Source organism: Zootoca vivipara, chromosome 16, assembly GCF_963506605.1.
Source record: "Zootoca vivipara chromosome 16, rZooViv1.1, whole genome shotgun sequence".
Lineage (NCBI taxonomy): Eukaryota > Metazoa > Chordata > Lepidosauria > Squamata > Lacertidae > Zootoca > Zootoca vivipara.
Genome location: NC_083291.1, coordinates 32,015,388 through 32,031,392, shown reverse-complemented (window position 1 = coordinate 32,031,392; position 16,005 = coordinate 32,015,388). Strand labels below are relative to the sequence as shown.

At 47.5% G+C, this 16,005-nt stretch overlaps 1 protein-coding gene across 4 annotated transcripts; it reads right to left on the bottom strand.

Annotated features, from left to right (window-relative positions):
* Positions 1-397: 397 nt before the first annotated feature.
* PGLYRP2 (peptidoglycan recognition protein 2) lies at positions 398-15,148 on the bottom strand. 4 transcript variants are annotated; one of them, XM_060268730.1, is made up of 5 exons: positions 15,038-15,148; positions 9,086-9,180; positions 6,507-7,373; positions 4,323-4,533; positions 398-1,914 (listed from the first exon to the last, which is right to left on the bottom strand). In XM_060268730.1, exons 2-5 carry the CDS (start codon positions 9,144-9,146, stop codon positions 1,578-1,580), a joined length of 1,476 nt encoding a protein of 491 aa, XP_060124713.1. In that variant the 5' UTR covers positions 9,147-9,180; positions 15,038-15,148; the 3' UTR covers positions 398-1,577. The 4 variants fall into 4 exon arrangements, with proteins under 4 accessions (XP_060124713.1, XP_034953251.1, XP_060124712.1 ...); XM_035097360.2 differs by lacking the exon at positions 15,038-15,148 and adding an exon at positions 14,381-14,569; XM_060268729.1 differs by lacking the exon at positions 15,038-15,148 and adding an exon at positions 10,218-11,414.
* Between the last annotated feature and the right edge of the window lie 857 nt (positions 15,149-16,005).

The following is a 16,005-nucleotide window of genomic DNA, read 5'->3' as shown; positions in this document are numbered from 1 at the left end:
TCCTCGTTTTCACTCGGGTTCTTCAGCTTTCCTTTAATTGCTGCTGCTGCCGCCGCCATTCTTATTGTGCTTTTTACAGCAGAGTGGATCCGGCGGCCTGCTGGGTCGGCGCCAATCAGCGCTGCGCTGAGCACCGGATCGAGGAAGTGGCCTGCAGGGTCGGCGCCCAGCAGCGCCACACGGAACACCACCTCCTCAATCCAGCATGGTGCTGCTGGACGCTGACCCTGCAGACCGGCTCCTCGATCCGGCACTCTGCGCAGCGCTGCTGGGCGCCGACCCTGCAGGTAGACCTATGGCTTATTTTCGGGGTATGTCTTAAATTTTACAAAGTTTAAAAATCCTGCCCTGGCTTATATTATGACTACGGCTTAAAAAGGGGGAAACACGGTAGCAGTTCGAAAGCACATCAAAGTGCAAGCAGATAAATAGGGACCGCTCCGGCGGGAAGGTAACCGGCGTTTCCGTGCGCTGCTCTGGTTTGCCAGAAGCAGCTTTGTCATGCTGGCCACATGACCCGGAAGCTGTCTGCGGACAAACGCCGGCTCCCTCGGCCTATAGAGCAAGATGAGCACCACAACCCCAGAGTTGGACACGAATGGACCTGATGGTCAGGGGCCCCTTTACCCTTTACCTTTAGATACCCCATAAGGGAATTAAATGCATACCTGCCAAGTTCCTGTCTGAGAAAGCAGGAAGTAGCGCTGCCGCCATTTTGGAACTGGGCAGAGCATGCACAGAAGCAACTTTTGATGCTGCTCCGCCCAGTTCCAAAATGGCCGCCGCGCCAGAATAAACCGGGGGGAAACAAAACAAAAATCTGTTTTTTCAGCTGGGAACAGCTGGAAAAACGGGGGTTTCCCGGGGAATACGGGAGAAGTGGCAGCTATGTAAATGTATTCTTCTTTTAACAACGGTCATCTTACATGTAGCTAGATGGTGCAATCTCCCGCTATGGCTTTCGGGTCCGGGGCTGATGATATAGCTGTGGCAGAGCTCAAATTTCAGTGGCACCCTGGGCAATGCCAAAATCCGGCACCCTCTCCCACCTCTTCCCTTCCGTTGGACGTCATAGTTGCAGGGTCTCGCCCCGCTAGATCTGCCTTTGGATGTACTGTAGCATGGTATTGCCCTGCTCTGATTTGGGACGGCATGTTGTTATCATCAGGGAAAACACAACATTTGCACATGAAAGTGCCTTTTTTCAGTGGCTCTGTATCTCTATTCTGCATCTTTGCCCTTGCAGACAGGAGCAGAGGCACGCAGTGGGCTGGCTGTGTAATTCTCGGACAGATTTCTCTATTTTCAGTCCCTCTCTTCCACACCACTGCCTCCCCCATAGTCCCGTGTATCTTATATTTGCATTCCCCAAATTTTCAAATCAAAGTATTGTGTGACTGTCATCATCTATTTTGCTTAAGGATTTTGAATTCGGCCCTTGCTTCCTTGCAGGTGTTGAACATCCGCCCCCTGGTGTTGGACTTGGGCATTGATGGCACGCTTCCCCCAGTCTGCGGGATGATGGGTTCTTGGAAACTCTCCTCTCACACCAGGAAACAACATCAGGAAGCTCTGCGTTAGATGCAGCGGTGAACACCCTTGTCCGTAAAGCACCTCTCTGCGAAACCTTTCCAGGTTTGAATCTCTTTGAAGAGTCTGTCTCCCGGGCATAGGGTGTTCCCCATCTGGCGGTGCCCATGGATGGTGTAGTTGGCTTGCAGCTTGGAGCCCCTCACAGCGCACTTTATGAAATTGTTCTTCACCAGCTCCATGTTGTGGGCATCCGGCAGCGCCTCCTTGTAGTCCCCGATGAAGCTGATGCCGTAGCCTAGGGTGTTGTAGCTCAATGTGTGTGCCCCTACCCAGTGCCAGCCTCGCCCCTGGTAGATGTATCCATCACCTCCGACAACATAGCTGTGCAGGGAGAGAAGATAAGTGTTGTCTTACCAAGGAGCTCAGTCTTGCTGACATTCTCTCTCCCTCCCTCTCTCCCTCCCTCCCTCCCTCTCTCTCTATACTGTGGTACCTTGGTTCTCAAACACCTTGGTACAATGGTACCTTGGTTCTCAAACGCCAAAAACCCAGAAGTAAGTAATCCGGTTTTCGAACGTTTTTCGGAAGCCGAACGACCGATGTGTCTGTCAGCTATTGTTTCTGGGGCACCTGCACCAATCAGAAGCTGCGCCTTGGTTTTTGAACATTTCAGAAGTCAAATGGACTTCCTGAACAGATTAAGTTTGGCGCTTTTGTTTTTGGAGACCTGAAGGAGCGTTTCCACCCCCATCGGAGACCTGAAGGAGCGTCTCCACCCCCATCGTTCTGCCCGGACACTGAGGTCCAGCGCCGAGGGTCTTCTGGCGGTTCCCTCGCTACGAGAAGCCAAGTTACAGGGAACCAGGCAGAGCGCCTTCTCGGTAGTGGCACCCACCCTGTGGAACGCCCTCCCACCAGAGGTCAAAGAGAACAACAATTACCAGACCTTTAGAAGGCATCTCAAGGCAGCCCTGTTTAGGGAAGCTTTTAATGTTTGGTTTCTGTATTTTAATGTTTTGTTGGAAGCCGCCCAGAGTGGCTGGGGGAACCCATCCAGATGGGCGGGGTATAAATAATATATTATTATTATTATTATTATTATTATTATTATTATTATTATTATTTTGCTATTTATTTTGCGTTTTTGTTTTTGAGGCTCTTTCGGTTTATTTGTTTTTGTGGCTGTGTGGGACCCAGTTCAGCTCCTGATTGATTGACTGATTGATTGTGTGACTGTGGAAATGGATAAAAGCCCCCCCCCATCCAAACAATGACTATCATCATGTTTTACTGCGCTGGATGTGTTTAATTTGTTGGAAGCCACCCAGAGTGGCTGGGGCAACCCAGTCAGATGGACGGCATATGAATTTTTTATCATTATCATGTCCCCTAAATATGTTTCTGGGGCTCTCACAATGCTCTGGATCAGATTTGGGGAGGGTGTGGGGCACATGCAGGGGGCAGAAGCGGAAAAGTCCCATTGCGGAAGCAGGAATGTTTGCGCTGACAGGGTGTGCTGCTTGAACACTGCCCACAGCTTTGCATACATGGGAGCAAAACGCAGTCTGCAATCTGGTTTTCGAGTTGAAAAGTGGGCTATCATCCAGTTCCATGTTTCTATTTTTTTTCTAGAAAAAGAGGCGCAGGAACTCATCCTGAACACCTCCCTCATTCTCTTATAATGGCAATGTCTCCCATCTGAGAAGTGCTGGAACTGAGTTCTGGTGAGTTCCAGATTTTAAAAAAGCCCACCTATTCCATGAACTCTAGTCTTCTACTCCAGTGTCAAAAGGAGTGAAATTAAGCTTTGGGGATCAGAAGCTGGACTAGATTATGGTCCTTTTCTTGATTTGGGAATTTCATAGTTCTTGGTGTGGTAATAAACGTTTGTTTGGAGTGTATCACTTCAGGCCATAGGTGAGAAGGCACCTGGCAAGATGGAATGCTCAACAACCGTGAAAAAAATATGCCCAAACTAGAAGTCTGGAAATAGGTTCTAGACTGGCTTTCCTATTTGATGCTAGCTTTCTTTGTGCAGGGCTTTTAGTTATTTATTTAAATGAGCCCCCACCAGCAGTCTGGAGTTAAGTGGTGCACCTGAAACACAGAGAACTATGCCTCATTTGTTTATTTTTAGCCAAGAATGGCATGGGTTGGGATGGGAAGGACGTCTAACTGCAATTTCACCCCAACTTCCAGAACTCAATTCACCTTTCGCGGGATTCTGCACTGGGGAATCTTCTTTGAGCCTCCAGTGCATCAAACATAGGGACGCTTGAGGAATTTGATATTCATTGATACTCATTAATTAAATGGCCTTGATACGCCCTGGGTGGAATAAGGACTCAGCTGCATTAGCAAAGAAACAGCGATTTGAATGCACTATAAACATGCAACACCAGGTGGCGCCAGAGAGGAGGAAATGTTAAAACGCTATTTTCCATGGAGATTTTTTTTCTTTTGTTAAAACGATGTAATTTCTGGCTTATTTATAGCGTTGCTTTCCTGTGTTTAGATCCACCCTAACACACAAATGTGAACTAAGTTATCCACCAGAATCTGCACTTCTTCAAAGGTTGCAAGACAGTTATTTCGCAGCTGATTGGAATCTGCCTTTAGATATGCATGGCGAGAGACAATACACATTTAGATACGGTTTAGAAAGCATTGTTTTGAATTTTTTTTAATGCACATCAATGCAGAAATGGAATGAAAAACCTATGAAAACAACTCTTAACAGGTGACGACAGATCTGTCCATTCCTAGCTGTGTGTTGGAATAGGACTTACCTGTAGCCAATGTCATCCCAGCCACGGAAATCCTGGTGGAATCTCTGCATTGAGCGCATGTCCGCTGCACACGATGGGAAGCTTCGGCATGGCTTTGCAGGGCTGTGAGTGTGGTGGATGTACACGAAGCGCAAGGGCAATTGAAGCTGCGCGGGTGTTCCTCTGTAGGGCTGGGCACCCCACATGCACCGTGGGATGATTGCAGGACACTCTGTGAGGGGGAGAAGTAGGTCATGCAGTTAAAAAGCAGGTCAGCCAGCATGTCTGCTTGGTGGAGGGGCAAATTGTAGGACAAAGGTGTTGCTTGAGGCACAGCTTCTAGGTAAAGGTAGGTAAAGGACTCCTGGGCAGTTAAGTCCAGTCAAAGGCAACTATGGGGTTATGGCGCTCATCTTGCTTTCAGGCCGAGGGAGCTGGTGTTTGTCCACAGACAGCTTTCCGGGTCACATGGCCTGCATGACTAAACCACTTCTGGCGCAACGGGACACTGTGACGGAAACCAGAGCACAAGGAAACGCCGTTTACCTTCCCGCCGCAGTGGTACCTATATATCTACTTGCACTGGCATGCTTTCGAACTGCTAGGTTGGCAGGAGCTGGGACAAAGCAACAGAAGCTCACCCCATCACAGGGATTCGAACCACCAACCTTCTGATCGGCAAGCCCAAGAGGCTCAGTGGTTTAGACCATAGCGCCACCTGCATCGTAGGGCCAGATCACAGACAACCAGCTCCCCACGTGCTTAGAGCTATTATGTGATTTCTCCCTCAGCTATCCTTGTGCATCAGGATAACCCAGGCTCATATGGTCCCCCCTGCCTGGTTACATTTCGCATTCACATACCCTCCAACATCCTAGTGATGGGAATTGGTCCCAAGCTCTTACGGGAGCCAGCTGACTCGTGCTAGAGCAATCGACCCCAAACTGAGACATCCCAGGATCCAGCCAGCAGCAAGGACAGCTTCCATAATTCCAGGAGGTCCCACTCAATTCAGGATGATTGAGAGGTATGTGTTCATCTACAGTCTACATTGCTAAGGTCATAGGCACCAACTCTATGGGGCGCTGGCCCCTTTGCCCCCCAATAAAATATTTACGGGGGCCACCAACCCCCAATATTTTGTGCAAGTTGATGCCTTCCTCCCTCACGGCCCCATTTTCAAGCACGTCTGAACGAGGGCAGCTGGGGAGAGGCAGGCAGGCTGGCCAGGATGAGAGGCAAGGGGGCAAGGGGTAGCAGGTGGGGAGGGGTCATGGGAGGCAGACAAGCAGCCCAAAATGATTTGCACATGGGTGGGAGGGGAGGGGCAAGCGGGGGGGGAGGGAAGGCCTGCACCCAGTTGCTCATGGTGGAGGAAGGTGTGTTCTGCAGAAATGCAGAGAGGAGGAGGAAACGCCGGGGGGGGGGCATTCCAACTTCTTCTTTTTTCCCTGGGTCTGCAGTGAGATCCATGTCCTCTACTCTTTCCCTTCCCCTCCCACAAAATGAGAGTCTGTGCAATTTGCCCCAAACGTCTTAGCAGAAAAGTGGGATATGATTACAGTATGTTAAATAAATGGACCACGTGGGCAAGGGGCTTTGAAAAGAAGAACTTGTGGGCAGCATCCCATCTATGTAGTAAGAGGATCTGTTGTTTAGGATGGAATAGGGTAGGAGACAAACAGAGAACTAGTAGAGAGAAATAACTTTACATTTAGGGACCTCTAACAAGGGCTGTTGATCCATGAAGGGGATCAACCATGAAGGGGACAGATCGTGAAGCTGAGGCTCCAAGACTTGGGCCACCTCATGAGAAGAGAAGACCCCCTGGAAAAGACCCTGATGTTGGGAAAGATTGAGGGCACTAGGAGAAGGGGACGACAGAGGACGAGATGGTTGGACAGTGTCCTCGAAGCTACGAACATGAGTTTGACCAAACTGCGGGAGGCAGTGCAAGACAGGAGTGCCTGGCGTGCTATGGTCCATGGGGTCACGAAGAGTCGGACACGACTAAACAACAACAACAAGGGGTGTGGGAGGGGATATGATTCAGGGTGCATTTAAAGCTGAATGTATTGCCCTTTTCGAAACAATCTGAGATTGTGCCCTTCTTTGAATTTTGCCAGTGTAGTTCTCCAACCTAAGTACACAGGAGACAGGAATAAACCCGTCCTGGAGATATGGTTTCCCACATGTGATCCATACCTACATACAATGCCGTGAATTCTTCCACAGCCTGGTTTGCGACGGATCTCAATTCTTCATCCGTGAGGCCATCAAACAAGGGGTTGCTTTCATTCAGCCTCCGGAGCAGGAGGAGCGAATCCTCTACTTGCATCCTCAGCTTTTCCTCGCTCACCAGAGCTGCAAAGTTCTTTCGTCGGAAGTTGCTCCGCATCGGGCTTTCAGCTCCTAGGCCCTCTCCGCCATAATAATCCTTCAGCAGGACACTGATGTTGGATGGCGGATCTGCTTTCTCTGCCAAGTAAGTGCCTAGAATGAGGCCATCCATTGCACCATTGATAAAAGCATCCGGAAGAGGCGAGGGAGCACCCATCAAGATGAATGTTTGAGGTGCAGAGATGCTGTCCCAGCAGCCATCTGGTCCCAAGGTCACCTGGCTTTGGTTGGTGTGAAAGAGGAGAAAGGCTTTGCCGAGGTCCATGGCAATCGTCGTGGCGAAGAGGGGCTCCAGAGTAGGGGGTAGCTGTACCACAGAACTATAAGTCTCCGTATGGTTCCTCTGGAGCCCTGCAGCTATCCCAGCAAGAAGAGGACTGAGCGAAACGGTAGTCCCATCAGGAGTCAAGACCACCCCATGTTCTACCAAGGAGGCGTCATCAACCTCGTGGTTCACCAGGTTTTTGAAGAAAATGCTCTGCGGCTCACTCAGGTAAGACACGTCTGAGGGCGCCGATGTCACGGGGCCGAGCAGAAGCTGGCAGAGCTCGCCCTCGCAACACTTCAGCTCCCGGAAAAGCTCTGTCACAGTCTGGTCCGGGGTCCCCTTCAGCTGGGATTCAAAGTCTTCCAAAACCCCAGTCACCGAGTCCATGTGCAATGTGGAATAATCTGGAAAGGGCAGGATTGAAATATCACAATTGATTATAATGAACTAAAGAGAGTGTTGAAAAACACATTTACCAAGAAACCAGAATCTTTTCTATTGGGTATAGTCGGGAGAGAGATTCCTAAGAAAAATGTTAATTTTTTTATGTATGCCATAACGGCGGCAAGAGTTCTGCTAGCTAAGAACTGGAAATCCCATGAATTACCAACAGTGGGCGATTGGCAAATGAAGATGATGGAGTACATGGAAATGGCTGAGATGACCGGAAGAATCCGCGACCGGGGAGAAGAAGCGACAGAAGAAGAGTGGAAAGACTTTAAAATCTATTTGAAAAAACATGCAAAAATTGTATACCAAGAATAGATTTAGAATTGTATAGAAGCTGAGGATTTAAAATCTAAGTGAAGTACAGTGGTACCTCGGTTTATGAACACAATTGGTTCCGGAAGTCTGTTCATAAACTGAAGCGTTCATAAACTGAAGCGAACTTTCCCATTGAAAGTAATGGAAAATGAATTAATCCGTTCTAGATGGGTCCGCGGCGTTCATAAACCGAAAATTCATAAACCGAGGTGTTCATAAACCGAGGTTCCACTGTATACAGAAAGGATAGATTTGAAATTTTAAGATATGTATATAAAAATGCATTAGAAATTGCTAAAAGATAAAAATGAAATGAAGAGCAGATGGAGGGAACTCGAGGAGGTCCCTATACATAATGTTAAAGAAATTTGAATTTGGATTTAGATGTTTGTTTTCTTTCTTTTTTATTGTTATGTTATTGTTCTTTAATGTGTTCTACTGCTTTTGAAGTTGTTGTTGATCTTTTGTTTCTCTCTTTTGTGTTTATAAAATCAATAAAAATCATTATTTAAAAAAAAGAAATATCACAATTGGAGTGAGCAAGCAGACAGTGGGACAGAAGAAAGCAGGTGTTAAAGAGCGGGTTTCTGTGGGGAAAGTGGCTCAGACACAGACCAAAAAAGCACAGACCCAGGGGCATAGCATGGGGATCCAGGGGGGGCATAGCAAACCAGGTGCCTGCAGGCAAGGGGGGGTCTCTCACTGAATGGCTGCTTGGCCAGTACTGGGGGTGTTCACTCGTCAAGGGCTGTGTTGCCAGCCAGTCTCCCCGCTCTGCGGGCAGGCAGATGGCACAGTGCAGCCCAGCTTAGCTCTGGTGGCAAGCGCTGGGCTGGTGCACAGGCTCCATGCCCAACTGCCTGGAGGTGTGTTGGTGGCAAGGGCTGGGCTGGCACAGAGGGAAATCAGGCAACCACCAGGTAAGTAGTTACAGGATTGTAGGCTATGCCTGAATGAACTGGGCTGCCCTTTGGCAACCGAAGCCAGGACTGTAAAATTAACACACTGCTCAGCTAATGCAAGTCAGTATTGGCTGACTCATATTAGGCCTATCAGAACATGCCCTTCGTGAAGAGAGAAAATTTAAAACAGTAATGAATAGCGCTCGCGAGGCTATCTGGTTATCCATCCGGCAAAAGCATGCAGGAATAGTGGAAGTTTTGAGGCAGGGTTAGAAGCAGCATATTCCCTGGCCGGGACTTTAAGACCTGGACACCTGTGATTTCAAACATAATTCATGCCCCTGCCCATTCCTACAGCCAAACTTCTCAAACTCATTTGTTTGTCACCCAAGAAGAGGCTTTGTGAGAACAGTTAGCAAAGCGCTGGGTGCATATAGGTCGAGTCTTACCTGTACCGTCCACGGAGACACAGAAAAGCATAGGTAGGAGGCTCAGCCATGGCTGCAACATCTCGTCTGCCTTTGATTGTGGAGCCAGCTGGCACCTGAAGCAATGAGGCGGGGGGGGGGGAGGGGAGGAACAAATAAATCTCAAGGGGCTGGACTGCTGAATGTGAGCTGGCGGCCAATGAGGAAAAGCAGTGGTTCACAACAACCCCAGACCAAACGCACCCCCACGTCATCCTGAATGGCAAAGCCTGTCTTCAGAACATGCAACTTTCACTTCTTCACTTGAGAAGCTATGTAGAAAGTGGCTTTTGAAGGACCCTTGACTGGTGTTGCAAAACAAATGCTGATGGTCCACAAGTTCTAATTTTTTGTACCCAATCAAGAGTCTCTCTCCAAATCATGTTTCCATAGCATTCAAAGCTGCACCCTGGAAAAAACCTGACACACGCACACGCACACGCACACACACACACACCGCTCTCCAATGCACAACGTGTTCTGCTGCAATTGATCTGCAAATACCTAGAAAGCTGTCCAGAGATACACATGTGTGCAGAATGTTCTTGGAACTGTTTACAAAACTTTCCTTTGTGTTTTATTAGTGAATGAACGGTCAAGTGCATACAGTCATACCTCGGTTTAAGTACGCCTCGGTTTGAGTATTTTCAGTTTAAGTAAACGGCCTCGGTCCTATATACCTGAAGGAGCGTCTCCACCCCCATTATTCAGCCCGGACACTGAGATCCAGCGCCGAGGGCCTGTATCAAAGCTACAGGGAACCAGGCAGAGGGCCTTTTCGGTAGTGACACCCGCCCTGTGGAAGGCCCTCCCATCGGAGGTCAAGGAGATAAACAACTACCTGACATTTAGAAAACACCTAAAGGCAGCCCTGTTTAGGGAAGTTTTTAATCTGTGGTATTTTAATGTATTTTGGTATTTGTTGGAAGCCGCCCAGAGTGGCATGGGAAACCCAGCCAGGTGGGCGGGGTATAAATAATAATAAGTAGTAGTAGTCTGCAGACCTGTCTGGAATGGATTAATCCACTTTCCATTACTTTCAATGGGAAAGTTCGCTTCAGGTTAAGCACGCTTAAGGTTAAGTACAGGCTTTCGGAACCAATTACACTCATACCTCGGGTTAAGTACACTTCAGGTTGAATGCTCCGCGGACCCGTCTGGAACAGATTAATCCACTTTCCATTACTTTCAATGGGAAAGTTCGCTTCAGGTTAAGTACGCTTCAGTTTAAGTACTCTACGGACCGTCTGGAACAGATTAATCCACTTTCCATTACTTTCAATGGGAAAGTTCGATTCAGGTTAAGTATGCTTCAGACTTCCGGAACCAATTGTGTTTGTAAACCAAGGTACCACTGTAGTTTATTTTTGAACCTGGCTTTTGTTCAGGCAGCTGTGACAGACAGCGTTCTTTCCTGGATATGAAAGATCTTGCTATGAGGTCACACATAACCTTGGTGACTTCCAGATTAGATTAGTGCAAAGCACCGTATGTCTGACTTCTCCGTGAAAAGTGCCTAGCAACAACAGCTGTCCATGAATGCAGCTGACCGACACATATTTTTTCTCTTATTACTCCTCAGTAACATATCATACACTCCCAAACTTTCTCCAGATGTAACATTGCATTTCAGTTACCACCACAATCATATACATGTCTGCTCAGAAAATAACCCCCTTGAGTTAGATAGGCCTTACTCCCAGATAAGTGCATACAAGACTAGGGACTTACCTGGGAGTAAGCCCTATTGTCCCTCAGGGGGACTTACTTCCAAGTACAGTGGTACCTCAGGTTACAGACTCTTCAGGTTACAGACTCTTCAGGTTACAGACTCCGCTAACCCAGAAATAGTACCTCAGGTTAAGAACTTTGCTTCAGGATGAGAACAGAAATTGCGCAGTAGCGGCATGGCGGCAGCGGGAGGCCCCATTAGCTAAAGTGGTACCTCAGGTTATGAACAATTTCAGGTTAAGAACGGGCCTCCAGAACGAAATAAGTTCTTAACCCGAGGTACCACTGTAGATGCAGTCAGGATTGTGGTGTGTTACATCAGCTTGCTCAGAACATGCAATGGAGCATATTTTTGTCAGCGGAACTGTCAGTTTGGACCTTGCTAGGCTTGCTGAACAGCAGCAAACAGGCACCCAGAAAAATGTAAATGACCCCTGGATGGTTAAGTCCAGTCAAAGGCGACTAGGGGGTTGTGGCACTCATCTCACTTTCAGGCCAAGGGAGCTGCTGTTTGTCCACAGACAGCTTTCCAGGTCATGTGGCCAGCAGGACTAAACTGCTTCTGGCGCAACAGAACACATGATGGAAACCAGAGTGCACGGAAACGCCGTTTACCTTCCTGCTGCAGCGGTGCCTATTTATCTACTCACGCTGGCATGCTTTCGAACTGCTAGGTTGGCAGGAGCTGGGACAGAGCAATGGGAGCTCACTCTGTCACGGGGATTCGAACCACCGGCCTTCTGATCGGCAAGCCCAAGAGGCTCAGTGGTTTAGACCACAGCGTCACTCACATCTCTGAGGCACCCAGTATTGCAGCTATGACAGATCACCTATAGTCTGAAGATGCAGGGAATGTGCAGATCGACCCTGAAACAAACTTGACGGAAACACATGGAAGAAGGAGCCCTTCCGGAAGTGTCAATTTTTTTGCGCTTATCTAGCTGTGGTTAAACCACTGAGCCTAGGGCTTGCTGATCAGAAGGTCGGCGGTTCGAATCCCTGTGACGGAGTGAGCTCCCGTTGCTTGGTCCCAGCTTCTGCCAACCTAGCAGTTCGAAAGCATGTCAAAATGCAAGTAGATAAATAGGAACCGCTACAGCAGGAAGGTAAATGGCGTTTCCATGTGCTGCTCTGGTTTGCCAGAAGCGGCTTTGTCATGCTGGCCACATGACCCGGAAGCTATACGCCGGCTCCCTCAGCCAATAATGCGAGATGAGCGTGCAACCCCAGAGTCGGTCACAACTGGACCTAATAGTCAGGGGTCCCTTTACCTTTTTTTAGCTTCTAAAAAATAAAAGCCAGACGGGGACTGGGAACATTACCTGGCAGAAGCAGGTATCTGCAAGGACACTTAGTACAACATTAAGACTACATATCCTTCCAAGAAAAGAGGTGTCTTCCCTGCTTGGTGCAACCTATTCTTCCCATCAGGAAGGAATCACCCCTAGCCTAAAAATGATTTAACAGCAAGTCTGAACACACACACACACTGCCCACATCTCTGGGTGAGGAAACAGCTGGTCTCCCACCCTGTTCAGCCCTATCTAACTCATTCAATTTCACCAGACACGGTACATGCCTTTCCAAGAATAAACAAAGTTCTCTGTTATCTATCTGAGGGGTAATTTTGTAGCTTGGTGAACTTTCCTCCCTCATAAACCAAGTGGGTATGCTTGTTTGCCTGCTTGAATGTGCAGAAGGCAGGATGATTCATGCCAAGGGTTGAGTCAAACAGTTGCTGTGCACGCAGCAACTACTTTGCTCCTGCACAAACCAGCTCCTTTTCTGCAGCAACAGAATTAGGTACCTCTCTCACTTCACACTGTTTTTTTAAGTCGTTTGCGGTGGTGTCATCAAAATCTCTGAATTCAAAGCCACTGGTTGGACCTGCAAGAGACTAGCTTGTTGTAGGCAGAGCTGACACCATAGCTGCCAAGTTATCCCTTTTTTAAAGGGATTTTCCCTTATGCTGAATAGGCTTCCTCGCGAGAAAAGGGAAAACTTGGCAGCTATGGCTGACACATCCCTAGGCACAATTTTCATTCAGTTTTCTAGTGGCTATGATTGCACCCAGTTGGGCCCAATTCCTAAAAAATGTCAAGTTCCACTCACTGTGTCTTTCTCCTCCAAAGAAAGAGAGAGATTTTAGCCTGGACTGCCAATCCAGCTGTTGCTTCTTCTTCTTCTTCTTCTTCTTCTTCTTCTTCTTCTTCTTCTTCTTCTTCTTCTTCTTCTTCTTCTTCTTCTTCTTCTTCTTCTTCTTCTTCTTCTTCCCCTTCCCCTTCCCCTTCCTCTTCCCCTTCCCCTTCCCCTTCCTCTTCCTCTTCCTCTTCCTCTTCCTCTTCTTCTATTTATATTCTGCCCTTCATTTTACACATCTTGATCTGGACCTAGGCATCACAACCCACTAATAATTTTATTTATTTATTATTATTATTATTATTATTATTATTATTATTATTATTATTATTATTTCCCTACTCATCTGGCTGGGGTTTTCCCAGCCAGTCGGGGCGGCTCCAAGCAGAATATAAACAATTACGGTATTAACAACTTGCTCATTGCACAACAGCTTCGTTTTCTTCCTCCCTTTGCAATAGGGGCTTGGCCATTATTCCTCCTACCTGCCCGCCCCAAAATTCAGCAAAGATACTGTGGTTAGATCAAAGCTTAGAACATCGCGCGCACAAAAATATGCCCCTTCTGATGAAAGCCATGGCATGGGCAAGGGTGTATATCTCAGAATCTGCAGCAAATGGCCTCTGATGCAGAATCCAGTAGCTATTTCAGGATTCTAGTCCTCATGATGATAGAACATAGGTGAATAACACTGAAGCCTTCTTTCTTCTGTAAGTTTGGAAACCAGAATTCCATTTTCCTCGCTTCTTTAGTAAAACCTGTCTCCCTATCCAGATTACTCGTATATTCTTGATCCCTCTCATCCTTGTTCTTGTCACCTGAATCCAGAAATAACATTCCTTTGGGCAAGTCACTGCATCATTTCTGTGCTTATTACAGCACCTGGCAGACTTCTATAGCAGTGCAATTAGTCACGTCTTTGTAGGGTTTCCGGAGGTAAGGAAGCTACATTTCAGCATATCTTCCTTTCAACCACCACAGTAGCCCCTATGGGTTTTCTAGTTGTAAAAGGAAGAATTTTGAGATTCTACATTTCAGCTTCCTAAATGCAACAGAGAAAAGCTATTCAGTGCTGCCCTGGGAAACTCCTCCTACGGGGATTCTTCACTCTGCAGCCATTTCACTCAAGGGCATAAAATCCCTGGAATGCATGGAATCACAACAGTTTCGGCACAGCTGGGGTGAGATGCAGAGGAGACTTCGAACCAGAAAATACAGTAGGGAGTTTGCAAAATCATTTAGGACTGAAAGGACCATGAACTCCTGATGTAGCCCTGGTAAGAATAGCCTCTCCTCTTTTAGGGGAGGAGAAAGATGGAGAGGGCACCTTTATGCACAGTGCTCTCTGTGCAATCCCATTACCAAAGCCATTCCCCTATGCTATCTAATTGGAAAGCGAATGCTTACCTTCCTCATGCAGGGAACCGGTGTGTGCTAATGCTGCCAACTTCCTGGACTGAGGGATCTTATACCATTCCCGACAGCCGGCCAGCCTTCCCCAAGTGATTTCCCCACGTTGGTGACAGATGTGACAGGCTGCCGTTTCTGCACCGCTAGCAAACCTGCTCTGTCAACGCGGGTGAGCTACCCCACCCCTCTGCTTGGAGGAATTCCCAACGCTCTGACCTTGTTGACCTGCAGAGGGAGATCACCCAAACCTCTCCAAGCAGGGGATTTGGCACTGTTCTGCTGGGAAGGGCACATTATTGACACGAGGAACCTAAACAAAGTAGGGCAACACGTGACATCTTACAAGGACAGGAAGAAACATCATGGGCAGAATAATTGCCAAGCACAGGAAGAACAATGATATAGTTTGAGTTCCTCAATTGCAGTTCTATAAATCATTTCATGTGTCAACACGAATAGAAGTTATTAACATTGCAGTTGTTGTATAAGGGATTATTCTGATGACTGGAATGTAATGGAAATGAGTAAGATTTTGGAAAACAGAAGTAAAGCAAATAATCAAGCCACCAATTCTAGCACGTGGGGGCCCACTTTATCTAAATTATATAATTCTGTATTTGAATGATTGGTATTAATAATTGTATCGAGTGGTACCTCGTTTTGAGTCCGGGATCCGTTCCAGAGCCCCAGACCGCTTGACAAAAGTGACGCTCGACAAAGCACCGCTCTGCGCACACACGCGGAGCAGTTTTGTGCTGTGCGCATAGCACGATTTAGCACTTCTGTGCATGCGCGAGCGGCAAACCTGGAAGTAACCCGTTCACTGCAATGGACAGAAGACAGGGCGGATGTAAACAGAGGTACCACTGTAATAAATTGGTATTGTTATACAGTAATGAGGCTATTATCGGATTGTAATTGAAAACCAACAAAAATATTATTTAAAAAAAGAAAGAAAACACATTTGCTCCCTCGATTACATGTTCTTTTACCTTCATTAGCATAGAAGCATGGGGGTTTGTGCTTCATAGGGATACCCTGCTCCTTGTCCCCATCTCTGTATTGACTCCTAACCCCACACACTCACAGCAGCTAAGAGGCCTAACTTTCTTTCTAGCTTACAGGTATTTTACTTCTAGATTAGGGAGAGAATGTTTTCCCTCAGCAACACAGCCCCTGTGATTGTTAATGGAGGTCAACATTTCTGTGTGCCATAGATTCTCTTCTTGGACAACCATAGGCAACTGGTGCCCCTGTGGATCTAGGCCGCAGAATCTCCAGGATAGCCACTGATCCCCACTTGGCATCTCCAGATCTGTGCAGTTGTGAACCACACCTGGAGTCCTGTGACGGGTTCTGGGCACCTCAATTTAACAAGGATATCGACAAGCTGGAACATGGGAAGAGGGAGGCAACCAATCAGCTGCCACAAACAGAACTTTAGTCCAGTGTTGATTTGCTGGCCAGCACTGACACCAAACATGACATAGCGATAGTGGAGGTCAGGTGTTGCAATTTAGTTAAGATCTGCGGGTAATTACCATGTTGCATCACATTTATTGCCTACATTTATACTTTGCCTTTCCTTTAAGGAGTTCAAGGCCATAAGCATAGTTCTCTCT

Bases quoted from the DNA above. Each gene is read 5' to 3' on its own strand.
- PGLYRP2 (XM_060268730.1), bottom strand. From the start codon at position 9,146: ATGTTGCAGCCATGGCTGAGCCTCCTACCTATGCTTTTCTGTGTCTCC. The intron at 4,534-6,506 runs GTATGGATCACA...TCCCCCTCACAG, and splicing joins ATTCACGGCATTGTATGTAG to AGTGTCCTGCAATCATCCCA. The intron at 1,915-4,322 runs GTAAGTCCTATT...CTCCCTGCACAG, and splicing joins TGGGATGACATTGGCTACAG to CTATGTTGTCGGAGGTGATG.